Raw genomic sequence first — 26,642 nt, forward strand, 5'->3', positions numbered from 1 at the left:
GCTGTCAAGGCAATATTGTACCCTGTCAAACGCTTTGAGACCACCGACATCTCGACAGAGTGCAAGAAGGAAGACGGCGGCGACGACAACAACGGATGATCTTCTGTGGTGGACGATCCTCTTCCGACTTCCTCGTTATCCAATTGGTTGATTGAGCAATCTCTGGATAAGGGACCAAATCCATACCAATGCAGCTGTTCTTGATATCGAGACCGCCAACGCATATGGAGCGGATCGTGGACGCAACCGCTCAAGGAAAGCTTCTTCAGGGAGGGACGGAAGAGAGGTGGACGCCGGAACGAAAGTCCCCCTCTTGAAAACGGAAGCCCTTCCCCTGGACCACCTCGAAAGAAGACGAAGATATTAATCAAGCTCATGCAGCAGTTCGTCCACGGCCCGAGCCATGGATAACCATACGCCTGCTCCACAACCCGCTTGGGTGGCAGCGGAGGAAACTGACAATGTGTCCAACAGCCCGCGGAATATCCCACCATGCGTCATCCGGGTCCCTGATCATGGGCTACGCCGCCGTGAATATTGATTGCCATTGTTTTGGCGGCACTTGGCATCGTGATCATCGCGGCATAAGCTTTAAAGACAGGAAAGAGACTGTGTTTCAGGTCGCTATCATGGAAGCAAAGAGAGCCTTTCGAGGCATAAAAGACAGACGGCCGCCGACTACGTCTGACGAGCCAGTCGACCGGACTATTACAGAAGGCTTGGTATTGAGGGTGTTGAATTGATATCTCTTTCAGGATACGTAAGTCATTCATTAACCCCATTTTCCAGCACTTGATTTCTGACAGTGTCGTAAATAGAGAGAGTCTACAACCAATAACGGAAGAACATCGACGACCTGGACACCAAATGTCGTTCCAGGCATTGACCGCATAATTCACTTCTTTGGTGCCGTTGAGATAGAAGTCGTCCCGGCCGTTTTCCGGATTACCAAACGTCCTGGCCCCCGAAGAGGCAGCATTACCACAAAATTTCGTCGACTACGCTGTGGCTGACGGCAACTGGACTGATGATATGTCGTCGACCTCTGAAGGATAGAGGTTATCTTTCCATTGCGTTTTACCTGGGGGGTAACGATATGATCTGATACAATGGTCGCTACTGAGACGCGAAGAGAACCAGCGCCCTCTGATGGGGAAGAGGGCCTTGGCCTCCTGATGATGGACGAGTCGACACATACACAACAATAGACCGGATGTCTGTCTGTTTAAAAAAGATACAAGAGGGCCTGTCGTGGGGATCGCGCTTGGCTTGAAGCATTCGCCACGAAGCCGAGCAGCATTTGCGGCTTTGTGAGATCGAGACACTCACAATTTGTCGTTTGCGTTTACAGAACAGAGCATGCAGGCAAGATGTTTTGGTCCAGGAGAGTGATATTCCACATCAGGGGAGGGCAGTTCTCAAGCTCCAGAAGAAGATTGTTCAACCTACTCGGAGACGGCAAACAATGCTACGTGCAAATAGACGGACCACGGGATACGTCTGCGATACAACAAAATTCACTTTCTCATCCAGGCGAAGCCCGCCTGCAACAGGGTCTTCAAGGACTATGTCCACAATCTATACACCGCCGTTTGGCTCTACCGCAGGAATCCTGGGAGTACTTCTGGGATAGAGCAACACACAAAGTTTCCAGAGTTTGTTGGCATCAACTGGCTGTCAAGTGGCTGCGCAAGTCTTTGGGAGATCGGACATCTGTATGCATGCGAGCAGGATGCAAGGTGCTTCGATGAAAGAGCCGCTAGGTCTTAGCCAGACCCCAAAGGCGCTGAAGGTAAGGGGCATCCATTGACTACGCAGAGGCAGGCCCTAAGTTGGAGACAGAACTATAAATGGCCAAGGAAACAGCTGGTTGAGCTCACCGAGCTTATCCTCATGGACAGAAGCGCCCTGTGCAAAGTGCTTGCCAGCCTACTAAAGTCACAACTCGATTTTGCCGTCATATTCGATCCTATCGTGACGTGCAACGCTTGCGGATATATGGGAGTCCCTCTGGGAGGACGAGTAAGAGGAAGTTGGTTATCTTCTATAAATTCCTCATAGACTCCACGTTTTCCAATCACCGGCTGTGGTTGATTGACGACGATGTGGCGGTCAGGGACACCCTATCGCAAAAGTAAACAGTCTGCAAGAGCTTCCTCTAAGGAGTACCATGACAAACAACGCTTTTGGTTTCCGAGAGTAGCAGCACATACAGTCTCACCAATCTCTCTTTGTTGGGATTGGTGCAAGAAGATGCAGCTTTTCCAGCTTGCATCATGAGATGCTACCAGACGAAGATCCGTTCGCTGGATATGGAGATTGCCAAGTCCATGACCAGCCAGTCACAGTCGACCCAAGTTCAGAGAGCGCCTCAGGTTGTCATAACAGACATGTGTTTCGGGGTGAGGAGACGCATTTATTGGTGGCTATTGGCTATCTGGAAGTAATAATTCGGCCTGCTATCGAGTCGATGGTATCTATGTAATTAACCTATTGTCGTAGGTGAATTTCGCAGGGCAACAGCATAAGAAGCAGCACATCCTGAAGTGTGCTATATCACACCTTTCTTAATTCGTGCGGGCAAGGATACAATGATGAGTTAACCCCCCGGAGAATTCTGACATGAATCAAGAAGCGAACAAACCTTAGATTCCAAGAAGACATCAACCAAATATCCATCGTAAACATCAACACAAGTGACGAAAGTAAACCATATTACACCTTTTCCAATAAAGGGCGTAATCTGGCAACATTCCATTTCAGCGAAGATCAGGCATCAGTCACACACATATTTGTGACTCGAGTTTTTCGACTATTGGTCAGGTTCGAGGAGCAACAGCGAAGCCCCCCCACGCCGCCAGAGTGTATATGCAGGGAGAAGAACAACACGCATAGGCTGGACGCATGCAATCACACATGTCTTGCGTGATTGACAGAAAAAGCAGGATAAAGACTGGAGCTTCGGGTCTGGATTCTGGCCAAGGCTTGCTGTGGCGTCCATACACGGCCTTACACGTTTGTCGACTTGCATTTCAAACGTCCCCCCTTGCTTCGACTGAGGCCGAGAAAGTTGCCGGTGATACCAGCATTTAGTTATGAGATTGTAATACATATATTACAGAATTAGTAATGTTAAACAATTTGTAGTCAGCTTCATTGTCTGCTGCTTGTAAGCCCCTGTGGCATACACCAAAGGCAACTTTTGAGACTGAACTTACCGGGGCAATTAGATACCTAGGCAGTAGTTCAAAAAGATTTCGCCGTTGAAACAACACCTAGGTAGTCTGCGTAAAAAACGGTCGCTGCTCCAATAATTACAATCGAACATCGCGAGGTGCAGCCAACAACAACAAAAAAAAAAATGTCTCTCCCCACACTCAACCACGTCTTCACAATGGCCATCACCCCCAAGCCGCCCGTCAACACCGGCGCAACCCCCCGCGGAAAAGCCAACTGGTTCGAAATCACCGGCGGCAAAATCACCGCCGACGGCGAACACATTGCCGACGTCCTCAGCGGCGGAGGAGACTACCTCACCCGCTACGTCGAGGACAATGTCGCCGAGGTCGACATGCGGCTCGTAGCCCGGGACTCTGCGGGGGACTTGCTTCGCTTCACCGTGTCTGGGTATGATTATCTTGATAGAGCTACGATGTTGGCGTTGGATGGGAGGGCTGGGGAGGAGGAGGAGGAGGAGGATGTGGGTGGTGGTGGCAGCAGCAGCAGCAGCAGCAGCAGGTCGGGTGTTGCGGAGCCTTTTGGGTTTGAGGTATTGAAGTGTACTACTGGGAGTGAGAGGTTCAGATGGTTGAATTTTGCGGTTCTGCTTGCGCGGGTCAAGTTTGTTGTGGGCGATGCGGGCATTGAGAGTGTGGTTTATACCGTCTATGAGGTGACCAACTGAGATAATCTCTACGGTGGTGCTCTTTTTGTATTGCGGAAAGCAACTCTGCGACTTCCCCAGTCAACACCGCAGCAACAACACACACAAATTGCCACCATTGATACCCCGTATTGTACATAATCACTTGAAGCGTGGAAGCTATCATGTAGCCCCCCAGGTTCTTTGCAATCCCCATTACGTACCTACAAAGTACCCAGCACCGGCTGGGCCAATGTTCACCGGCTCCGCGACCCACCTTTCCGGGTGCCGCCCGGAGGTTGCCGCCGGACATTCAACTGGTGGGCAACTTTCGAGACCCAAGGTGCTTCTATCTACTGTAACCTGCTCAACATGATGGTATACCATCGACGAAGCATGTTATAGATGTTTATTCTAGCTTATTTAGTTTTGATGTATGTAGGCTGAGTGAGCCTGTAAGTGGCTGAGTGAGCCCGGCTCGCACAAGATTGAGACAGAATCAAGGCTATATTAGCTGCGTGTATGCCTTATTGTCCGGCGCCTCTTGCTCTATAACCGACCTCCTTTACGAAAGAGAACACATGTTGCCCTCACGCAGTCTTGGCAGCATCGTACACCCTCTTCCCCTTATACCACGTCTCCCGCACTTGGGCCTTGAGCAACGACTCCGGTGTCCACTCCATATTCACGACAGCGAAATCCGCCTGCAATCCCTTCGCTAGACTTCCGGTCCATCCTTCAGCAAAGCAAGAGTATGCGCTTCCACGAGTAGCGCCCTGCATGGCTTGGCATAGGGAGAGGGCAAAATCGGGATTCACAACTGTTCGGTAGTCCTTATCACGCACAGATCGTCGAGTCGTCGCCGTGTAGAGGTTTCGCAAAACGTCCCAGGGCGCTGTAGGAGAATCCGAACCGATGGAGATGGTGGCGCCCGAGGCTGCAAAATCGCCGTATGCAAACGCTCGCCCGCAGCGGGCCGTACCCAAGAGTCCCGGCCAGGCCTTGAGAAGAGCCGGATCAGCGTGAGCGGGCTGGATGGATGCCGTGATGCCCGCAGCGGCCAACCGTGCACCGTCACCAGGGCTCGTCAGCTCAAGGTGCTCAATGCGATGGCGGCGACCTAGGGTGCCATGTTCTGACAGCGCGTCGATGGCAAGCTTAGCAGCGGCATCTCCAATGGCATGGAGGGCACACTGTAGGCCGGCTCGGTCTGCTCTGCGAACGACCGCCCCAAGGGCTTCGGGAGTCCAGATGGGATCAGTCGACACGCCTGTTGTGCAGTAAGGCTCTATCAAAGCGGCCGTGCACGAATCGACAACGCCGTCGCACATGATTTTAATGCCAACGATGCGGAAGTCTGGTGAGATTGAAGCATTGAAGCGTTGACTTAGAGCGATTGCTCGACTTAGCTCTTCTAACTCGCCATCTGTGGAATCCGTAGGTCGAATGAGCCAATGAGCCGCAATATGCAGAGGGAGCTGGCCACCCATTTCCGCGCGGACCGTCTGCAGTGCATCCCAGGCAATGTCGTCCATGGCCATTTCGACACATCCGGTGCAGCCAACAGCGTGGAGGGCCTTGATCGCATCTCGCATTGCCCCAGTCCGTTCATCGGGCGAGGCAATCTGTGCCAAATGCGGCCATACGATAAGGGTGCAGGCGGCCTCGCTGAGAAGGCCGAGCGCTCTGCCCTGGGCATCACGATGGATGGTCCCTCCGACGGGATTGGGTGCTGATTCCAGACCCATCTCCTCGATAGCTGCTGTGTTGCACCAACATGAGTGCAAATCTCTCGAGACAATGTATATGGGCCGCGGATCTAGATCATCTAGCATGAAAACATCTGCCTTTCCATTCGTCATAAACTCCATCCAGCCGCCACACAGGATGCGAGGCGCATCGGGGTGTGCTGTCGTGTAGGCCTTGATCATCTCTCGGATCTCCAGTAGACTTTGGCATCTTTCCAAGCTCAGCCGCTGTAGGGACTGGCCTAGCAGGAGAGCATGTACATGGCCGTCAATGAAGCCGGGGAGAACATGGCTGCCATCAAGATCCCGCACTGCGGCGCCTTTCGAAGCAGCTGCCGCTCGGATATCGGCGTCGTCACGGCCGACATATTCGATTGTGCCATTTTCAACAAGCATGCACTCGTGGAACATGGCATCGTCGTCGTTTCCATTGCCTTCCGAAGCCGTGAAGAACTTGCCGTTCGTGAACAGAGTGGCCGCCATGCTGTTCCTTCACCCCTCTCTTCTGCGAAGGCAACACTTGAGATATTGGCAGTAGACACTCCATTGTCCTTGCTGGCGATCTCAACAGGTCTATTTGAGGATGCCCGTAGATGCCAATGGACCCGGTTATCCAAGAGGGGACCGTTGCGGATGCCGTTGCTAGCGGAACTAATAGCCCAGGCACGTCTAACTTGGCCGGCTGTCGATAGCTCGGGAACGGTGGGGTCGAAGCGTGTCTGCGTTGTCTTGCCTTGGTTGGCACGATGTACTTCGTACAAAGCCGGCAATCGTAGGCAATCGCCGTGCATAACACGAGCATGCCCTGGCTGGGTCGTGTCTCAGACGGCGCGGGGGTGGGGGAGGGATCAACTCGAGATGGTCCCAATCGATCTGGACGTTGACTGGCCTCCAGTCAGCCAGCCCATGTTGGATGAGTCAGGCTGACAGCTGGCCCTCTGCCTCTTATCTACCCCAGCAGCCCAGCTCAGCCCAGCCCGTCTTACCCAGCCGAGCCCATCTTGCCCAGCCCAGCCCATCTTGCCCAGCCGAGCCCATCTTGCCCATGGGACCATTGGGCTAGTAACAACACATTTTCCCCAAGTTTGCCCACGTGCAACCATCTCGCCAACTTCCCACGGTCGCGTCTCCTGGTTGAGCCCCTCCATTGCACCTGTGCCTCGCACGATGTTGCCGACCAAGGGGCCGGTGAAGAGCAGGTCCAAAAGAGGCTGCTGGACGTGTCGCATCAGGCACCGCAAATGTGACGAGGGCCTTCCCATGTGCAAAGAATGCGAGAACCGCAACATCCAGTGCCACGGCTACGGTCCCAAGCCCTCGTGGCTGGACAATGAGGAGCAGGTCCGCGCCGAGTTGTCGATGGTCAAGAGGGCTGTCAAGCAGAATGCGAGGCTGCTGAACAAGGGCCCCGTCAGAGTCGCCGGGCCAGACCCTCAACTGCGGGCAATTTCATCCAAGGAGGAGCAGGAGCAGCAACAGCAGGACACTGCCGCCTCCAAGCCCAAGGAGACCCTGTGGGCCCCGTGCCCAACTCGGGAATTGCGGTATCGGGAGGCTGAGCTCATCATGCTGTACCTGGACTACATCTTCTATATCCAGTACCCGTACTACACCGATAATGCCGAGTGCGGCGGCCGTGGTTGGCTGTTCTGGCTGTTGTTGAGCAACCGTCCACTGCGACAGGCGTCGCTAACCCTGGCCGCCCTGTACCAGCGGACCAAATTCGCGCGAGGCACCGAGTTCATGGAGGCAGAATTGATTGAGTACCACACCACTGCGCTGAGTGCCATGCGACATGCCCTGTCAGAACAGGAAAGCGACCTAGCACTCGACGCGGGAGAGAAGCTCGTCAATTTCATCTCCAGCGGCTGCTGTCTCATCAGTTTCGAGGTTCGTAAAAGCCAGAGACGCTTGTGATGATTCGGTGCGACGTGGCAATTCATCATCCTAACTCTGGGCACATGACATCTAGGTGTTGCAAGGTGGCTCATTGAACTGGCAGACGCACCTTGATGCCCTCACAACCGTGGTCAGCAAGATCAAGCTGCCTCCGTTCGACGACGTGGATTATTTGCCGTCCACACAGCAGGACCCCGGCGACATCGCGGCTGTCAGGCGTGGGCTGAAGTATGCAAGACGATTCGAAATCACGAAACTGCTGTGGTTCGAAATTCTTTCAACAGCCTCCACCGGGGTGCCGCCGCGCATGCCTTACCGACCATGGCTCGACTCGCAGGAGATCCTCATGGCGGACTATGTCGGCTGCCATAACTGGGTGATGCGAGCCATTGGCGACTTGTCCATGATCCAGTTCGGCGGCGACTGTCCCGGCATAGACCAGAGACGAGAGACGCTGCTCGGCCTCGAGAAGATGCTGCGCGAGGGCATTGAAAGGTTGCGCGCAGGAAGCAAAAGGGTTTGTCCCCATTTCCTTGATTCACGCCGTTCGTTGAATCCGTTTCAGTTCTCATCCCTGATTGTGTGATGGATGGATCTGCCATCATCTGCAGCCATGCTGACAATTCCTCCACAGCCAGGCGCCCCGGTTTCGTATTACATATCGCGCGTCTTTGCAACGGGAGCCCTCGTCCTGCTGCACTTCATCTTGTCGAGCACTCACCCTGCCGAGGCCGACATCTACGGCGCTGTTGGATTCGTCATGGGCGAGCTTCGACAAGCTCCCGCACATGTTTCGCTCCGGGGCGTGGTTTGGACCATCTGCATCGCAGGGTCACTGGCGCAACCTGATCAGCAGCCATTTTTCGAGCACCTCATGACGCGGATATTGAACAAGGGGAACAAATCGCATCCCAACTTTGGCAACTGCGAGAGCGTTCAACGCATCTTGAGGCAGTGTTGGACGAAGAGACACGAGGATCCCTTGGGGGACTGGACGTGGAGAGACGCCATGGCACAGCTGGGAGACTTTCCGCTGCTTGTGTGAGTTGCTTGGCGATGGATGATTTGCTTCTGGCTTGGGACTTTTGGATGGTTAGCGATGGAGTTTCATTTGCAAGTGCGTACCTGGTAGTTTCGAGGTTTGCCCTGGTTACCTAGGTATTGTTTTTCCTTGAGGTTGTATCTGGGAGGATTTCGCTCTTGCTGTTTCTGTTGGCAGGCGTTACCTATACAGATGTGCCATGTGACTTGACGCATATCGATAGCACGGCCGGGGAAAGTGCCACCAACGCAGATTCCAGTCTCGTGGTGCCAGCACTCATGCATTTTCTTTTTTTCCTATACTTTTTTCTAGTACTTTTCAACACGATTCCCTTCTGCAACTCTAGAAACTTCTCCATCTCCTCACAAACAAGCATCGTGATCGTCCTCACCCGACACCCGCAGCCAACCTGCTAGGCCGGAAATAAGCAAGGCGCCCGTCAGAATTGCCCCAATAGGCATTCGGTTCTTCGGCACGCTAGACCACGATTGAGATCTCGCTGCTTCCAAGGAAATCTCACTCTACCAACTCCTCAGCTGCCGCTAGAGCCGTCTCACGACGTCATCTCTGCACATCAATCCTGCATCGCTCAAATCTCTGTTTCATGATCGTGGAGAATTGCTGCCAAGAGGACAAGACATATGAAAGCGCTGCTCCAGCCGCTCCTCCAAGCGAGCTCATGTTCCGCATCATCATCCGTCCGACAACACGGGAATCCAGCTCTAAGACACTTACCTAGTACCTCCTTGCCTCAAAACCATCCACGCCAAATCCACCAGTGTTACTACTTGCAATTCAATCGTCGCCTTCAAACAGTTGCGCTGAATGGCCACCCACTGTCGACCGACTCACTCAACGCAAACTGGCTCAAGCACCAACTAATAAGACATACCTGTTTTTCATGTCGAGGTAGCACGATCGTCCCGCCTCTCTTACAGAGAATGCCAGCGCGCATCTTCACCGCCGAGACATTGAACCAGAGCCGCATAAATGTCGCCACCACAGCGCGCCGGACGAGATGGCGATGCACACGGAAACACTGACCCAGAGTCTCAACTCAACGAGCCCTACAGCCATGGCAAGCCGAAAATCGACAACGACAAGGCTCATCTCCAGCCCACGTAAGCATCTCAGTGGAAAGTGGTGGCCAAGGTACAGTCGCACATCTGCTAACACTGGGCTATCCAGGCGATGGTGGTTCCTCTCCTCTGTCTTCCCCATGGTTGCTGGTACGCTAGGCCCCGTAGCCTCAGCGTTCAGTATCTGTGCTTTGGTTGCGCCATGGAGGCAGAAGCTTGTTTCAGAGGATCCCGACGAGGCCATCTACGTCGGTGATCCTGTATGGTACGCCCCCTATCCATCCACATAATTTGGGCAGTCTCACCAGCTGCTGCCCATGAAGTAGATGTTGACCTTGCGTGTTACAGGCTTACGGCGATCAACGCTGTCCAGCTGGCGATTGCCCTGATATCCAATCTGTTCCTACTCTTCAACATGGCAAGACGAATTCGTTTCGGCATTGCACAGCCCATTACCATAGTCGGATGGTAAAAGCACATCTTTCCTTCGACAGTCAAACACAACATTGCTAATGCTGCTTGTACCAGGTATTTCTCAGCCATTGTATTGGTTTGCCTGCTTTGCACTGGTGCCGGACCTCTCACTGAAGACCTCGATTTTCCGAAAGATGATCTCATATGGTCTCAATCGTTTTACTACGGCATATGGGCAGCCATTCTCTACTTCATCATTGCAACCATCATGAGCATCACCTTTTGGGGTGCCTTAAAAGGCCACTACCCCAAGGACTTCATCCTCACCATGAGCCAACGCACGCTCATGCTGCAGACAATCTCACTGCTCCTTTATCTCCACGTCGGTGCCCTCGTCTTCAGCAAAATCGAAGGATGGGGATATCTCGACACTGTGTACTGGGCAGACGTCACTCTTTTCACCGTTGGGTTCGGCGACTTTACCCCGACGACAAACCTCGGAAGGGCGTTGATGATTCCATACGCTATCGTCGGGATCATAAGCCTAGGTTTGGTCATTGGGTCTGTGAGAAACTTGACAATGGATGGCGGCAAGCGCAGGGTTCTAGCACGAATGGAGGAAAAGAGGAGGAGGAGAACTCTTCGAACCATTGCTCGAAGAGGGAACGACGACATCCTCGAGCCTATCGAAGACGGGGTCGACCTGCCACGTGAGCCCACGGATAAGAGTCTAAGCAACGAATACGAGCGGCGCAAAGCAGAATTTGCCCTCATGCGCAAAATACAAGCCATGACCTCCACGCGAAGAAAATGGATGGCCCTAGGCATATCTGCCTTTGTTTGGTTGGTATTCTGGATGGTGGGCGCCGTGGTCTTCATGCACGCAGAGAAGCGCTGGCAAGACTGGTCATACTTTGACTCTTTTTATTTCTGTTTTATTGCATATACAACCATCGGCTACGGCGACTTTACCCCAGTTTCCAACGCCGGGAAAGCCTTCTTCGTGTTCTGGTCTCTCATGGCGCTACCGACCATCACGGTGCTCATCTCGCATGCAGGGGACACTGTGGTAAAGATCATTCGCGACAGCACTATCCGGCTAGGCAATGTTACTATTCTTCCGGGCGAAGAGGATTACATGGCGAGTTTCAAGCATCTAATCAGCAGAATGACTCTCGGCAAGTTTTTCCATACCCATTACGACACCGAAACCCCCTTAGTTGTGGACTCGAAGAGACACCACCTTCAGAGGTTGGCTAGCGTGATGGAAGAGCTTAATGAAGATGATCTCTCAGAACAAGAGAGAGAAGATGCGGAAGAGTCTGAAAGGGATGAGCAGGAGGAGTTGAGAGGCCGTCCAAAGCAACCGCGCCGTGAATCGCACGCATCGAGCTTCACCACCAAAGTTCGACGTTCGCTCTCCAAGCTTCGCAATGCGGAGCACAAGCTTCCCACCGGGGCTGACTTTCATTTCTTGCTCATCTCCGAGATTCGAGCAGTTGCCAAGCACTTGAAGGAGTCGAAAACTCACAACTACAGCTTTGACGAATGGGCGTGGTATCTGAAGCTGATTGGCGAGGACGAGCACAACCCGCAAACGCACGGCAAGGCGAAGGTGAAGGGGACCAACCAGGGCAGCTCAGACACCACAGAGTCTGCCAGTGGGGAGGTTTCGAAATGGTCGTGGGTTGGCCATCGGAATCCTCTGATGGGCAGCCAGGGGGAGAGCGAATGGATACTGGAAAAGCTGGTGGAGAGGCTACAGGAGTGTTTGTCGGCGGAGAGTCGGCGGCAGAGGAAAAAGCACAAAGAACATTGAGTTGTAAGATTGGGGGATGAACTTGTCTGTATATTTTGTAACTTATCAGTGTACATGTATCATGGTTGATAGCTGATAGCACAACGATGTCAAGGAGCGATGATTTGTGATTCTGGACTGTCTTCTGAAACGGTGAGGCTCTCGACTTCACAGCTGCGTGCGACTTTCGTGGCAAGTTAATCAACGACCAAGCCGCGATGATCAACCTGTTATGCAAGGGGCTTGTTGCTCGATTGCCTGATATGGTAGCATTCTACGAACATCGCCCAAGAGGCAATTCTATTTTTACAAGCCGTGGCGGCTTAGAGCACTAGAGGACGATCAGAGGACATGATCCTCCGGGTGTCGTCATTGCTCCTAAACAGCGTCGATCCTGACTTAGGCTACTTGAAGAGTTATTTTGCTAGCTTATGCTACAATAGTCTCATTCAGTAAGAAAGAGAGTGTCAGGAACGTACGGTGCTGTCGTCGCTCTGTATAGAGGGTAAGTGTGCTCCGTTTAGGCATACAATAAGTAACTGTGCCGTGCCGTGTATGTGATACGGGACGAAGCGAACTCAGAGAGCTATCAAGATGATTAACATCCTAGTAGATATGATTTATCTCTAAAGTCTACTAAAATTCGACTCTTACGGTCCAGTCAGGCACTTAATCATCGTCTGGCTGGACATTGCTGTTGTTCCAATGCCGTGCTACAATTGTGTCGTACGGCAGCACCCAACATCCGAGGGGCTTAGCAGTTTACCAAACGTCGACTGTCCGGTTCCAGTCAATGCTTGTCCATGTATTGCCGAATGCGGTTAATAAGGCCTCAAAAGCTTATAGACAACCTTGTGTTCCCGTGCTGTGTTGGCAGGTTGCGTGGCTGAGTTGTCTGTTGTGGCTCTTTGTATATTGTATGAATGCCCTGTACCCGGCTTTGGGTATCTTGAGGGGGATAGTAGTATGGAATGGTATCGATGACACAAATTGCTTGTATTTGGTTCCCTGGCTATGGGTAAGGGGGGAACAGGGTGAACGAACCGAGGCAAGTGAAGAGTCAAGCAACATGTTGGAGTCGAGTCTAATGATGTTGAGACCATGTAAAATAGGGTATCATCCGCAGATACGGGATGGGAATAAGCAATGCAGTCGAAGTGGGCTAATAACTGGAGACTTCCGCACGTAACGAACCACAAGGTGCAAAGTTTTGACATGCGTATCGATTGATGAGGATTGGGCATGGGATTCGTTCGGTTCAGGCAGTGGGTGCATGGCATATGCTGGTATAATACTACCTTAGGTAAAAGCAAAGTTTCTCCCTCTAGAGGTCGCTTATAAGCCATAAAACAGATCATGCTACCATGAGAACTCGCAAAAAGCAATAAACTCTCCCTGGGAGGTTCATCTTGTCCCTTCTGGAAGAGCAAGCATGCGTAAGCTGTCGTTCTGAGTTGAGATCCTACACGTTACACATGATACCTTATTTATAGCAGTCAGCTCCCACTTTTTGTCAGCTGTACCATAAGCCGTCGCCCTACGCAGAACCCCCTGTCGAAGTGGCCAAAGTTCTCTTCTCCTGACAGCCTACATGTTTCTACCGCTGGCACCATTGTTTTCTACGGGCCGCTCCATGCCTCCAACCTGGTTACCTCCATTTCAGCCCAAGATGCGGAGCAGCCCGCGCAGTCATCTGTTTGCCCAGAAACGGACGAGCCGAGATTGAGCATTCTAAGCCGATCCTCACAAAGGATTCGTATCTTCAGCTTTGGTGTGGTTCCCCCGGGATCAGTCTGTGACATGTCAAGACGAGCGTTGTTGCACAAAGTCGCAGGATTGGGGTTCTGAGCCACAAGGCTACCAACAGTGTTCAACCATGTATCACGTAAAACTGCGAAACCGCTGCATCCATACACCAACCAGCCCGCAAATGCATGCGGATTTCCGTCCAACATGAAATGCTCCAGCTGTGAGTGGCCCAATTTGTACAGCGGGTGCCAACAGCTATGCGAGTTGGCGGGAGAACGCAGCTAAATAGGCAAGGCGGCGCTCCTTCGTGTCAACAGCCATCTGTATAAATAAACCAGCAGTCGGTGAAGAGCGTCATCATTATTAACACTACGAAAGTCGAATGCTACAAACGGCATCAAGCACCGACTCCGGGGATTGAGGATGGGTTGAGCAGGGCTTAGCGTTGTTGTCCGTTGCCCATGTCTTGTCACAATCAGCAGCAACTCTGTAAGTTGGGGGTCATAATAGTCAAGAGATCCCTCAACCCTGGACAACCTCATCATGCGGCACTGCCCTTTCAAGGCCCATCAGCCCTCCTACACAGACAAGGCAAATTGCGGAAATTTTGTAATACAACCCCTTCTGGGCGGATCCCGAGAGTCCACACCTAATCCTTCGGGACGTTGGGTTCAGCCGCTACTTGGCTTTCTTGGTTATGTTGTGTCAACTGTTTGTCTGCGCCTTACCGTTGCTTGTGAGCCTAGCAGGGCATGCTCCGTGTTGTTTGTTTGGCTCGGTTGGGGTCTCCCTCCGACTCAGATTCCACCCAGTCAGCACTAACATCATAGTCGACGTCTACGCCTGGGCTATCGAATCGAGGCACGGGAGAACTGTTGAAGTCGTGAATATAAGTCTACGATGCCTGGTTATGCTATTGGACTATGTTGGGCCTTGCTCTTTCTTCACCCACTGCCCAATAGCCAACCGTGGTGAACAGCAAAGACTGTTGTTCCAACAAGAAGTCAGAGATGGCGTACTTTCCCGCTCTCTGCATCGCCCTGGGCGTGCTGATGGTCGATGCCGTTCTTGAGCTGGCCTTCATCACCAGCATGGTGGCATGGCTTCACAACACCGCCAGCGGCACCTTTGCCGTCAACTTCAACGGCTCGACATTCGATCTCTACGGCGAACCGAAGCACTTCCTCGTCGACCAAGGCCATTCCAGCAACGGCGCGGCGGGAACGGCAATCGTCCTGATTGGCTTTGGGGGTATCGTCACTCTTTGGCTTCGAAGCCGGCCCAGCATACTCGGACCGAGATTCACGTCCTTGCTTTACGGCATCTGGCTCGTCATTCTCGTCTTGGGCCTGATGCTCACTGTCGGATCCCTTGGATATGTCTTTTCCGTCACGAATGCGCACAAGGGACAGACGATCGATGTGAAGATTGCCTCGACGACTGGCAACCACAAATATCCCCTCGATACGTGGACGCCGCAGAATTGGTTCGCGGCTGTGCTGAAGCTGGACCTTGCCGACGACAGCCAGAGGAGCGATATCGAAAATCACCTGCGAGTTATGCGTGGGTGGCAGTATAACCTGATTCCTCTCTTCTTGGTTCAGCTTACGACAACTGTTCTTGCTGGGTTGGAGTTTTTGGAGAGACGAAAGCATCGACCTTCTGCGGGAGAATATGGCAGCGTGGAGCGAAACAGCGGCGAGCAAAAGTTTGTTGCAACTCCTTAGAGGGTTTGCTATCCAGAGCCACGATTCTTATACACATCTTCCTTTTGTCAACGAGGGCATTTGCATCATGGGGTCTGATTGGGATACGTGCGTTGTATTGTTTGCTCTTACACGACTTGAGCGATGGCATCATTTGGCGTGGGATAAACTTCCTTGTATAACTCTAGAAAGCCTACACTATACTAATTCTTCAACTTGCTTCTTGCTCTTCATAACATCTCCTTGTATTCTGTAGAACGTAATGGCCATGTGATTGCAACATCATCATCTGTATCTATTTACCTCGATATGCTCGGCATCAATTGGGTGGAGGGCTGCATCGCGCCATGTCTTGAAAGAAGCAGAGCTTTCTGCCGCTGAAGCGCTTAATGTAGAAGCCGGCAAAGTCAGGTATACCGTTTGCCGTGACTAGTGAAATGAAGATCGAGCCTACGTTGCTTTACTATTGCCCATTCTATCTCAAGCTTCATTCGGGCTGTGTACGTATTCCCATCGCTTAGTGTGTGCTGGAACACGGAAATATTATCCAGATCAAAGTTATAGAGGAAGCAATGAAACGTTCATTGCCAGTCCTGTGATTAAATATGAAGCTAGTTGAAAATTGTAAGGAGTCTGACCATTGAGGTAACAGACAAGTATTTCTCCCAGAACGAGGCCTTGATGTTTCGACGACATTATATAAGATCTTGATAGTATATCAAAACACCCAAAGTAGTAACTCGAGACTATTATCAGACAAATACATACAAATACTACTCGTTATACTTGGTCCCAGCTCAGGTCACTTCTCCAACAGCCCCAGATAACTCTGTAAGTCATCTCGCCGTGCCGGCGTCAAGAAATGTGCGTCCAAATCACACTTCCTAGCTTCATCATATTCATGACAGAGCAGCTGCTGGACACGTTTGAGAATGATCCATGGCCATAAGAAAAAAACATATGAGGAGTCGAAGATTGACGTTCATACCTCAATATGAAGGAGTCTATGTCTACCAATATCTATCATGTCATAGTTCTCATACCGTAACGAATGAACGAATGGCTCCGTACCCAACATGCGTATACAGTCACAGAAGTCTATTGCCCTATGGCACCATTCTCCAGCCCTGCCTTTTCAATCGCTGCTCTGCTAAGACGGGTTAATTCCGCGATGAAAGCATCCATTTTCCGGAGATATTCGAGCTCATGGGTCGTGACTCGATGGATGGGCATGCTTCGAATGAGTGTTGTAGCCGACGCCAGAAGCTCCACGTCTTTCTCTGCGTATTCGTGTAGAGGATTCCGTAGGATGTTGAAGAAGATGCTCAAGAGAGCAGATACGGGATAAAAGATGAAGACCCTAGCACCTAACGTTAGGAGATATATGTCCATAGAAAGAGATCAATCATAGCATGCTTACCAGAACGCTTCGCCAGCCAGTCGGGGCGCAGTTTCCCTCAGATAGATGAGAGTCGATCGACTAGCCTCGACGGATAAGTCCAGGCTGGACTGTAAGCCAAAGATCATTTCCTTGCCGGACTCGCTCCAGTCAACCACACACCGGCCGCTGGCACAATGGATGATGTTCAAAAGATAGTGGTAGTCTAGATGAAGCTCAATATGAAGCATGCTGGTAGTCTTGTTCAGAGTATCAGCCAGCTTGACGTGTTTGCTGACGGATAGCGCAGGGGCGTATTCAGGCGGGATGGAAGCGCGCCAGTTCTCCAAGTCCTCGTCCAGCTCACGGATGGTACGGAGGAGTTCGGCATCCGACTTGCGTAGGGAACCGGCAGAGTAAAGAGCACTGACAGCCTTTGACTTGAGGAGACTCAGTCGGAGATCATTCGGCAGGAATGGCCTCTGGGAAGCGTTTGTGGCTGTCAGGGCTTCGCTGGAGAAGCGGTTTTCCAGATACTCTTGCGGAAGCGTAAGGTCACAAAACTCGTCGCTTATGATGGGGGGTTGGCCATTTCTCAGGGCCATGTCTTTGTCAAAAAGATAGCAAAGCCAGAACAGTATGCGGATCTGACGCTCCTCCAGCTCCTCAACAGTGAGTTTGCGATCTTTAGGGGGGTCGCCAACCATGGTATGGCCTCCCAAGACACAGACGGTACGGCATGCTATGGCGTGATACATGCACGCTGCTTGCAAATGACCGCAGAGTGTCTCATTAAGGAGCTAGAGAAAGTTAGACATGACCACGAAAAAGATTATCACATTCAGGACAACAATGACTCACTAGCATGACCATTACTTGTAAAGTCGTCAAGCTTGCATCCTCAACAAAGTCTGATATCATTAGCTGTGCCTGCCTTGCGCAAGCATCGGTGTCAATCAACTTGGCGGCTGCTTCGTCTCGGAAATGATGGCCGGTGACGGATAGGAAAGCAAGAACGCAAGCCTTGCTGCCAATAACATGTATTGTGGGATTCTCGTCCGGCGAGTCGTACGCTAGCCGTATGGTCTCCTGGAAAAGCTCATGATCCACAACAGGGAAGACGAGACGGAAATCATTGTATGTGAAAAGGTCAAGTAGTGCCAACGTTATGCGTTTGTCGGGAAGTGCCCCTGTCTGAGGCTGCGTCGTCTGGTTGTTGTATATATCAAAGGTTGGGGCATAGGAGGGCGTTTGATCAGTGATGTCGCTGGGTGGAGAGGTGGTGTCGTCGTTGTGGAATCGTGGCCATAGTCCAGTTCGAGAGTAGATCCATTGTTCTCCAAGTGAAGTGAAATGGGGAATACCATTCCGCGAGCAGACAGCGGCAAACTTCTGACCGGAGAACCAGACTTGGCCAAGAGGAGTGGCGCCGAGCTGTCGAGACGACGAGGACGATTGGGAATGGCCATTGGCTCTACAGATAGTGCACCGACCGTGGGTGATCTTCCGCTGATAGATGCTAGGAACGTCGGGAGAAGCTGCGGGAGAAGCTGCGGGAGGGACTGCGGGAGATGCTATAGGAGGTGCTGTAGGAGGTGCTGTAGGAGGTGCTGCAGGAGGTACATGTATCTGGGTGCCCTGCTTGATAGCCTTTGCTCTGGCGATGCCCTGCTCTATTCGCTCGAGGCGCTTGACAATGCTCTCGGTTGAGCTTCTGCCGCGGCAGTCTTTGTCAGCGGATGTACGAAAAGTCACCTCCCTAATGGGCCGTGTGACAATGTTACAAGGACTCACTTGGCCTTCTTCTTCCTGCCCCGGATTCGGTTAAGTGTGCAGTCCAGATTGTGGTGCCGGCACCAGTTGCATACTTGATCGGACTCGGATCGATCGCATTGGATCTAACACCACCCAACAGGTATCAGTGCATGGTCTTGAGCGCATACGGCACAAAACTGCTGGTAGGGCCTAAGGGTGTATAGGCTGGAGGGAGTCAAGTTTGTTGATCGGACAGGAGGAGAGGAGGTACAAGTAGAATTCCAAGTTGATGGAGATACCCTGACCATTTCCTCTCCCAGATCCAGCCTCTGGGGAGGTCCATGTGTGGCAACGCGAGAAACAAGGAAGACGGTGAATAAAATTAGGCGAAGGTATCCCCTACCTTTCGCTTATAGCAAGCGTCACAAGCACGGCGTTCTCCAACCATGTTCCGGTTACCTCCTCACCTGCTGCGTCTTGTCGTTTGTTATCGAATTGTCCAGGAGATTTCTAATCGTGCCTGATGAGCCAAGGTGGTGAACTTTGATTGCAACCGTCCTTCGTGTTCGTACATGCACAAATTATTGATTTCTTTCCCGCATCATTACACACATGTTGGAGGGTCTCGGAAGTAGTTGATGCCTGCTCTGTCATTCATCTGATAAGCCGGCATAGCCTATTCGTATCTCCCAAGTCCGAAGATGCCCGGCTTAAAGATGAGGCTCGGGGTTGTCAGTGCTGACTCAGCGGAGGTTTCGCTCAGGCGGGCCTGTCCGAGCCTGCGCTAAGCGGCGCCGAGGTGGATCAGCCACGGTTTAGCCGAGCTGATAATGCCGAGGTGACGCATGGCGTCAGACCACGATGGAAGAAACGAAGCAAAAACTGGGGCGGATCCTACAGAGCCTTTCTGATATTGCTGTCGAGATCCTGCAAGGCAGAGGTGAGCTGGACCGATCCCTTGAAGGGGGGGGGGGGGGGGGGGGGGGTTTTGCGCTGAATTCTGACACGAGCACAGGAGATTTGCCCGAGGCGGCGCGGATTGGTAATGCCACAGCTGGGAGGCCACAGAGACTTTGGGGCCGTGATGGAGATGGAGATGAAAATGGAGATGGAGATGGAGACGAGGGGAGCCGTTGATGCGCTTAGTCAAGAGCTGTAAAGCAGGGACTCACAAAGGTGACGATAGATGGCAATCAGTGGCAGCTGGTTCGTTGCCTGGAGTCTCTTATGCTAACGCTCCACGATGTTGTCCAAAGGTATACTTGACCCGAGACAACGACCGTTCGAACCAACAGCGTTGGAGCAAAGCATGGACCCCGAAGTGCCTACAAGAACCAAGTCCAGCCGCTGCCTCTGACAGACATTCATCGAAAACTGCCCCTTGTGGCATGAAGCATGTGCAAAGCAGGAGACTTGCCTGAATCATTGGACCAGTCTCAGCAAGCTGCCCAAAAGAGAAGAACCGGTACTCCGTCCCAACGGTACAATCATCATATGCCCGAAATCCGGATCCATGCGCTTTGTCCGAGTACTAGCTCGGACCTGTGGTCATGACAGATTCGGCATTACCAACCATGTGGAAAGCAGCAAACTGCCGGTTGGCACATGCGTCTTCGTGGGATACCATGACAATCCTCGCCCGTCAGAATGGGGTCCAATTCCCTATGACTAAGCGGAAGATTGACGTTGGGTCAAGGACGAGCGAAGGGCGGGAAGCCGGAACGGGCGCCAGGGGGAGAATTTAAGCTCGTGGAGACGTTCTCCGAATGCGAAGTAAACACGGGAGTTTGGCTGATAACGCTCGCTCCGCCTCCGGTGCCTCTTGGCCGCGTGGACAAGGGCCTCCCAACGCTTTGGACGTCGGATCACATTCCTCAGCCAGATCTTACGCCTCCATTGGTTGGCTCCCATCGCTCCATCCTTTCAGCTCCATCGTGGCCATGACTCTTGACTTACAGGAGAGCGCGGGCCCCGTCTCGGGCTCCTTGTCAGCGCCGAGATCCACCGGGTCAATATTTTGCTTGACACACGATACGCCTGAATCCAGAGCTCTGCGGAACACGCTTCAGCCCAGAGCTCTAAAAGGGATGCCCTCTGCCTTCGAAGCCACATTCTCCTTCTTTTCCGCATCTTGAATCTATTCCAAGACTCACTTCATCATCTTGCTTCAGTCCCTCCCTTGGTGGTATCTCGCCACTAACACGGACCTGGCATCATCATGAAGTCCACCTACGATGATACCCTCACGGACGTCAACGTGTCTGATGCAGGCAAAGACTCCGTCGACAACACATGGTCCATGAAGCAGGATGTTGTCGCCTTCCATGAGCGTGACAAGGCTTCCGGCTTTCCCCCAAGAGAGCTCGGCGTCACCTTTCAGAATCTTACGGTGCAGGGTGTCCGTGCCGATGCAGCCATTCACGAAAACGTCATTTCTCAGTTCAACATCCTAAAGTTGATCAAAGAGTCTCGCCAGAAGCCGCCTATGAGAAAGATCCTCGACAATGTCCATGGATGCGTCAAGCCGGGCGAGATGCTCCTCGTCCTCGGCCGTCCAGGAAGTGGATGCACAACGCTACTCAACATGCTGGCCAACAAACGGACTGGCTATGCCCAGGTCACGGGTGATGTTTTGTACGGATCAATGAAGGCAGAGGAGGCAAAGCGATACCGAGGCCAGATCGTCATAAATACAGAGGAAGAAATCTTCTTCCCATCGCTGACTGTGGGGCAAACCATGGACTTTGCGACGAGATTAAAGGTCCCTTACAAGTTGCCCAATGGCGTCACCAGCCAAGAACAGATCCGTCAAGAGTCACGCAACTTTCTGCTCAAGTCCATGGGCATTGAGCATACTGAAGACACCAAGGTCGGCAATGCATTCGTCAGGGGTGTCTCTGGTGGAGAACGAAAGCGAGTGTCCATCATTGAATGCCTCGCAACCAGAGGAAGCGTCTTCTGTTGGGATAACTCGACTCGCGGTCTGGATGCTAGCACGTAAGAAAGGCCATATCTGTGTAACACTTGGAGACTGTCTCACTAACATGATTCTATCAGTGCTCTCGAATGGGCCAAGGCTGTTCGAGCCATGACCGACGTCCTCGGCTTAGCCTCAATCGTCACTTTATACCAGGCCGGCAACGGCATCTACAACCTCTTCGACAAGGTGCTTGTTCTCGACGAGGGCAAAGAAATTTACTACGGCCCCATGCGCGAGGCTCGTCCGTTCATGGAGAGCTTGGGTTTCATCTGCGGCGACGGTGCCAATGTGGCTGACTACCTGACCGGTGTTACCGTACCAACCGAGAGAAAAGTCCGAGATGAGATGAAGCTGAAATTCCCTCGGACGGCTGCGGCCATTCGCGACGAGTACGAGAAGACACCGATTTTTGAACAAGCAAAAGCCGAATACGATTATCCGACCACTACAGAAGCCCAGACCAAGACCAAATTGTTCCAAGAGGGAGTGGCGCTGGAGAAATACAAAGGACTGCCGGCATCGAGCCCGTTCACTGTCAGCTTTGCCGTCCAGGTGCAGACTTGCATCAAGCGACAGTACCAGATTATCTGGGGTGACAAGGCCACCTTCTTCATCAAGCAATTCTCGACCATTGTGCAAGCTCTCATCGCTGGCTCCCTCTTTTACAATGCCCCCGACACGACTGCTGGGCTGTTTGTAAAGTCTGGTGCCTGTTTCTTCGCTTTGCTCTTCAACGCCCTGCTCTCCATGTCGGAGGTTACCGAGTCCTTCATGGGGCGGCCTGTTCTGATCAAGCACAAGTCGTTTGCCTTTTTCCATCCTGCCGCCTTCTGCATTGCTCAAATTGCGGCTGATATTCCCGTCATCTTGGTTCAGGTCTCAGGCTTCTCTGTGATTTTGTACTTTATGGTTGGTTTGACAGCCACTGCAGGCCACTTCTTTACCTTTTGGGTTATCGTTGTGGCCACTACTTTCGTAAGTCTTGTCATTGCCTGTGTTTTTCTTGGGCTTCCGTTGAGCTAACTTTATCATCAGTGTATGACGGCCATGTTCAGAGCCATCGGCGCCGCGTTCCGCACATTCGATGGCGCTTCCAAGCTCTCCGGTCTCATCATCGCTGCTACAATCATGTACAATGGCTACATGATTCAGAAGCCTCGCATGCACCCATGGTTCGTTTGGCTTTTCTGGATCGACCCAATGGCGTATGGATTCGATGCCATTCTGTCCAACGAGTTCCACGGCAAGATCATCCCCTGCGTTGGTACCAACATTGTCCCCAACGGCCCAGGCTTTACCGATCCCGGTTCGCAGGCTTGCGCTGGCGTGGGCGGCGCAGTGCCGGGGCAGACCTACGTCGATGGTGACCTGTATCTGGAATCGCTCTCCTACAGCCACTCCCACGTCTGGCGAAACTTTGGCATCATCTGGGCATGGTGGGTTCTGTTTGTGGCCATCACTGTCTTCTTCACGACCAAGTGGAAGAGCTCTTCGGAAAGCGGACCCAGTTTGGTTATTCCTCGAGAGCGATCCAAGCTCGTTCCTGCTCTACGCCAGGCTGACGTAGAAGGCCAAGTTTCGGAAAAGGAGGGCAACAATGTCAACAACCAGTCTGACAGCAACTCTTCCGACGACACCGCCGTGGCAGTTCAGGGCAATCTTATCCGTAACTCCTCAGTCTTTACCTGGAAGAATCTGTCCTATACGGTCAAGACTCCACATGGTGATCGTCTTCTCTTGGACAATGTTCAAGGTTGGGTTAAGCCTGGAAACCTGACGGCTTTGATGGGTTCTTCTGGCGCTGGAAAGACTACTCTGCTTGATGTGCTCGCCCAGCGAAAGACTGAAGGCACCATCCGAGGCTCCATCCTGGTTGACGGTCGACCGCTGCCAGTCTCCTTCCAGAGGTCTGCGGGGTACTGCGAGCAGCTTGACGTGCACGAAGCTTTCGCTACCGTGCGCGAGGCTCTCGAGTTCTCGGCACTCCTCCGACAAAGCCGCGACACGCCGCGCGAAGAGAAGCTGGCTTATGTCAACACGATTATCGACCTCTTGGAACTGCATGACATTGCTGACACGTTGATTGGTGAAGTCGGTGCCGGCTTGAGCGTTGAGCAGCGCAAACGTGTCACGATTGGTGTCGAGCTCGTCTCCAAGCCTAGCATCCTGATCTTCCTTGACGAGCCCACTTCTGGTTTGGACGGTCAGTCCGCCTTCCACACCGTTCGTTTCTTGCGGAAGCTGGCTGCCGTTGGCCAAGCTGTGCTGGTTACGATTCACCAGCCTTCTGCCCAGTTGTTCGCCCAATTCGATACCCTTTTGTTGCTCGCCAAGGGCGGCAAGACTGTCTACTTTGGAGAGATCGGTGATCAAGCAAAAGTTGTCAGGGAATACTTTGCTCGCTACGATGCCCCATGCCCCGTCGATGTCAACCCTGCTGAGCACATGATCGATGTCGTGTCTGGACAGCTCTCTCAAGGCAAGGACTGGAACGAGGTCTGGCTGTCATCGCCCGAGTATGCCAACATGACCAAGGAACTTGACCAGATCATCAGCGAGGCTGCGGCGAAGCCTCCCGGCACGGTGGACGATGGCCACGAATTCGCCACGTCTCTGTGGGAGCAGACCAAGCTTGTTACTCAGCGCATGAACGTCAGCCTGTTTCGCAACGCCGACTACGTCAACAACAAGTTTGCGCTGCACATCTTCTCTGCTCTCTTTAACGGTTTCAGTTTCTGGATGATCAAGGACTCCGTCGGCGACCTTCAGCTGAAGCTCTTCACCATCTTCAACTTCATCTTCGTTGCCCCCGGTGTTCTTGCCCAGCTGCAGCCCGTCTTCATTCACCGCCGAGACATTTTCGAGACGCGAGAGAAGAAGTCCAAGATGTACTCATGGATCGCCTTTGTGACAGCGCTTATCGTCTCGGAGATCCCGTACCTCATCATCTGTGCCGTTCTCTACTTTGTGTGCTGGTACTACACCGTGGGCTTCCCGACCGACTCCCATCGGGCTGGCGCGACCTTCTTCGTCATGCTCATGTACGAGTTCCTCTACACCGGAATGGGTCAGTTTATTGCCGCATACGCCCCGAACGAGGTTTTCGCCGTGTTGGCCAACCCTCTCGTGCTTGGAACACTCGTGTCTTTCTGCGGTGTGTTGGTCCCTTATGCGCAGATCCAAGCATTCTGGCGATACTGGATCTACTGGCTGAACCCTTTCAACTACCTCATGGGTAGCATGTTGGTCTTTGACCTTTGGGGTCAGGAGATCAAGTGCGCTCCTCATGAGTTTGCTACCTTCAACCCTCCCAATGGCACGACCTGCGGTGATTATCTTGAGAGTTACCTTGCGGCAGGACCCGGCGCAGTGGCCAATCTGATCAACCCCGATGCCACGGCCAATTGCCAAGTCTGCTCTTTCAGCAAAGGCGAGGACTATCTTCGGACTCTGAACCTGAAGGAGTACTACTACGGCTGGCGGGACGCTGCTATTGTTGTGCTCATGGTGTTCAGCTCATACTCTCTGGTGTACTTGCTCATGAAGCTCCGCACCAAGATGTCAAAGAAGGCCGAGTAAGGGGGCTTCAACTAGGAGCAATCCCACTATTCCACCCACATTGTATGCCTAAAGGTATGCATGTCTCTCATCTAGAGACAATTCTCAATTTTCATTTCCTCGCAACTCAGATATCAGATAGAAGGGGATATACAGGGTTTCATGAGCATTTTTTTTACATGTTAGATCTCTTTAGAACAATTGCTGGGTGTAGCGAAGACATGAATGGCTTTTTCATGGATCATGGTTTATCGAATACAAGTAGAAGCAAGCAGGTATCTTAGTATATGACCTGGTGGTCACTAATAACAGACATCTTTAAATTACAGAAACTATGCTTCTACCTATATTCACGTTGTAACCCAGCGCTTTTCTCGAGATCACTAGCAATCATTCATCCCATGACCAACCCCAATGCTTCTCATGCTCTTGTTCCATTCACGCTCTTAGCCTTGAGTATCATCGAATGATGCATCACCCCAAACATATCCAAAGGCCGCACAACCTCGAAACCAGCATCTTCATAAAGCGGTCGTCCTTGGGGCGTAGCCATGAGATAGCAGTCTCTGCCTGCTTTTGTAGCTTGTTCAATGCCCCATGATAAAAGGGCCCTGCCAATTCCTCTCCGTTGGTGGTTTGGATCGACGCCGATGAAGTCGAGATCTATCGCAAATCAGTCAAGCTTTTCATAAATCATCCTTCTTGTACATTCGCATAAAGAGGATGTGTAAAGACGAATCGCGTAAGAGAATTGGAACGGAAAAACACACGCCAGACGTCTTTGAGCTCTCTATCCCCAAAAGTAGCCTGATGGTCCTCCTTCAAGATACTCTGAAGTTGCGCATAAGCCTTCAAATCGGTTACGTCCGCCGGCAATTCTGCCTCCGCAGGTGTAACCATCTCCGCCTCCGTTTCCTCCTCTCCAACCGGCAGATCCCACAGCGCAAAGCCGACAATCTGGTCATTCAGAGCTGTATCAATCGCGACTATCGAAGCGGTATTCGGGCCGCGCAAACTCGCTGTTTTTCTTGACAGGCGCCATGGCAGAGCGGCTTCTCCGTCGGGAACTGTTGGAGGTTGGAGGTGCAGGGGGAAGATTTGGCGGGTGATCCAGTCGGATGCGGGATGGAATGCTTTGCTGGCGAGGGCGGCGATGAGGGGGATGTCCTGCTCTGTTGCTTTTCTTAATATGATTGTCATTTTAGGGCTCTGTGAGATTGGATTTGGAGATTGAAATGGGTCTGTTCATCAGTTAATTTCATGTAAGGAAAGAGTGAGACTGAAGGTGCGTTGTCTCTGTCTTATAACTGCACTCTTCAGCCTCGTGGGATTCGTAATGATGGGCAGGTGGATTACGAGTCTGCCGGGCAATGCCTTGCGAGCCTCTGATGCCACATTGCCGAACTCCGTATTGCATCCTGCCAAACATCTCAAGCTAAAAGTTGGCCGAGGTGACGGATGCTTGCTCGTGTAAAGCAAAGTGGGCCGACTGAGAGGAGGGGGAGAATCTGTGTAAGTCGGCCAATTTATTTTGGGGGGGGGGGGAGTAGGTGGAAATCGGAGCTGTCATAAGCAGGGAATCTCCTCATCTTACCTTCTGTCCAACGCTGGCGTCTGGATGTCTGCAACAGTCCATCTAATTCAATCGTAAAGGACAATGGAAGGTATCAGCTG

General features: G+C 52.2%; 8 protein-coding genes across 8 annotated transcripts; 5 read left to right on the forward strand and 3 right to left on the reverse strand.

The window, feature by feature from the left end:
* Positions 1–3,361: 3,361 nt before the first annotated feature.
* TRIREDRAFT_105515 (uncharacterized protein) lies at positions 3,362–3,904 on the forward strand (the record flags this gene model as incomplete). The annotated part of the gene is made up of 1 exon (XM_006963652.1): positions 3,362–3,904. The coding sequence occupies one exon, from the start codon at positions 3,362–3,364 to the stop codon at positions 3,902–3,904; it is 543 nt and encodes a 180-aa protein (XP_006963714.1).
* Positions 3,905–4,452: 548 nt separating this feature from the next.
* TRIREDRAFT_58885 (uncharacterized protein) lies at positions 4,453–6,093 on the reverse strand (the record flags this gene model as incomplete). The annotated part of the gene is made up of 1 exon (XM_006963832.1): positions 4,453–6,093. The coding sequence occupies one exon, from the start codon at positions 6,091–6,093 to the stop codon at positions 4,453–4,455; it is 1,641 nt and encodes a 546-aa protein (XP_006963894.1).
* A 534-nt stretch (positions 6,094–6,627) lies between these two features.
* Positions 6,628–8,897, forward strand: TRIREDRAFT_120988 (uncharacterized protein; the record flags this gene model as incomplete). Its single annotated transcript, XM_006963653.1, has 4 exons — positions 6,628–7,500; positions 7,583–8,026; positions 8,144–8,550; positions 8,864–8,897. Exons 1-4 carry the CDS (start codon positions 6,778–6,780, stop codon positions 8,895–8,897), a joined length of 1,608 nt encoding a protein of 535 aa, XP_006963715.1. The 5' UTR covers positions 6,628–6,777.
* Positions 8,898–9,541: 644 nt separating this feature from the next.
* Positions 9,542–11,863, forward strand: TRIREDRAFT_105518 (uncharacterized protein; the record flags this gene model as incomplete). Its single annotated transcript, XM_006963654.1, has 4 exons — positions 9,542–9,672; positions 9,740–9,895; positions 9,979–10,098; positions 10,159–11,863. The coding sequence occupies 4 exons, from the start codon at positions 9,542–9,544 to the stop codon at positions 11,861–11,863; spliced, it is 2,112 nt and encodes a 703-aa protein (XP_006963716.1).
* Positions 11,864–14,601: 2,738 nt separating this feature from the next.
* Positions 14,602–15,318, forward strand: TRIREDRAFT_58699 (uncharacterized protein; the record flags this gene model as incomplete). The annotated part of the gene is made up of 1 exon (XM_006963655.1): positions 14,602–15,318. The coding sequence occupies one exon, from the start codon at positions 14,602–14,604 to the stop codon at positions 15,316–15,318; it is 717 nt and encodes a 238-aa protein (XP_006963717.1).
* Positions 15,319–16,395: 1,077 nt separating this feature from the next.
* TRIREDRAFT_105520 (fungal specific transcription factor domain-containing protein) lies at positions 16,396–18,773 on the reverse strand (the record flags this gene model as incomplete). Its single annotated transcript, XM_006963833.1, has 5 exons — positions 16,396–16,657; positions 16,718–17,475; positions 17,537–18,402; positions 18,470–18,573; positions 18,730–18,773. The coding sequence occupies 5 exons, from the start codon at positions 18,771–18,773 to the stop codon at positions 16,396–16,398; spliced, it is 2,034 nt and encodes a 677-aa protein (XP_006963895.1).
* Positions 18,774–20,729: 1,956 nt separating this feature from the next.
* On the forward strand, positions 20,730–24,989 carry TRIREDRAFT_59014 (uncharacterized protein; the record flags this gene model as incomplete). Its single annotated transcript, XM_006963656.1, has 3 exons — positions 20,730–21,427; positions 21,488–22,385; positions 22,446–24,989. 3 exons carry the CDS (start codon positions 20,730–20,732, stop codon positions 24,987–24,989), a joined length of 4,140 nt encoding a protein of 1,379 aa, XP_006963718.1.
* A 400-nt stretch (positions 24,990–25,389) lies between these two features.
* On the reverse strand, positions 25,390–26,168 carry TRIREDRAFT_58989 (uncharacterized protein; the record flags this gene model as incomplete). Its single annotated transcript, XM_006963834.1, has 2 exons — positions 25,390–25,631; positions 25,799–26,168. 2 exons carry the CDS (start codon positions 26,166–26,168, stop codon positions 25,390–25,392), a joined length of 612 nt encoding a protein of 203 aa, XP_006963896.1.
* Positions 26,169–26,642: the final 474 nt, after the last annotated feature.

Source organism: Trichoderma reesei (genome assembly GCF_000167675.1).
Source record: "Trichoderma reesei QM6a unplaced genomic scaffold TRIREscaffold_5, whole genome shotgun sequence".
NCBI classification, from domain to species: Eukaryota; Fungi; Ascomycota; class Sordariomycetes; order Hypocreales; family Hypocreaceae; genus Trichoderma; species Trichoderma reesei.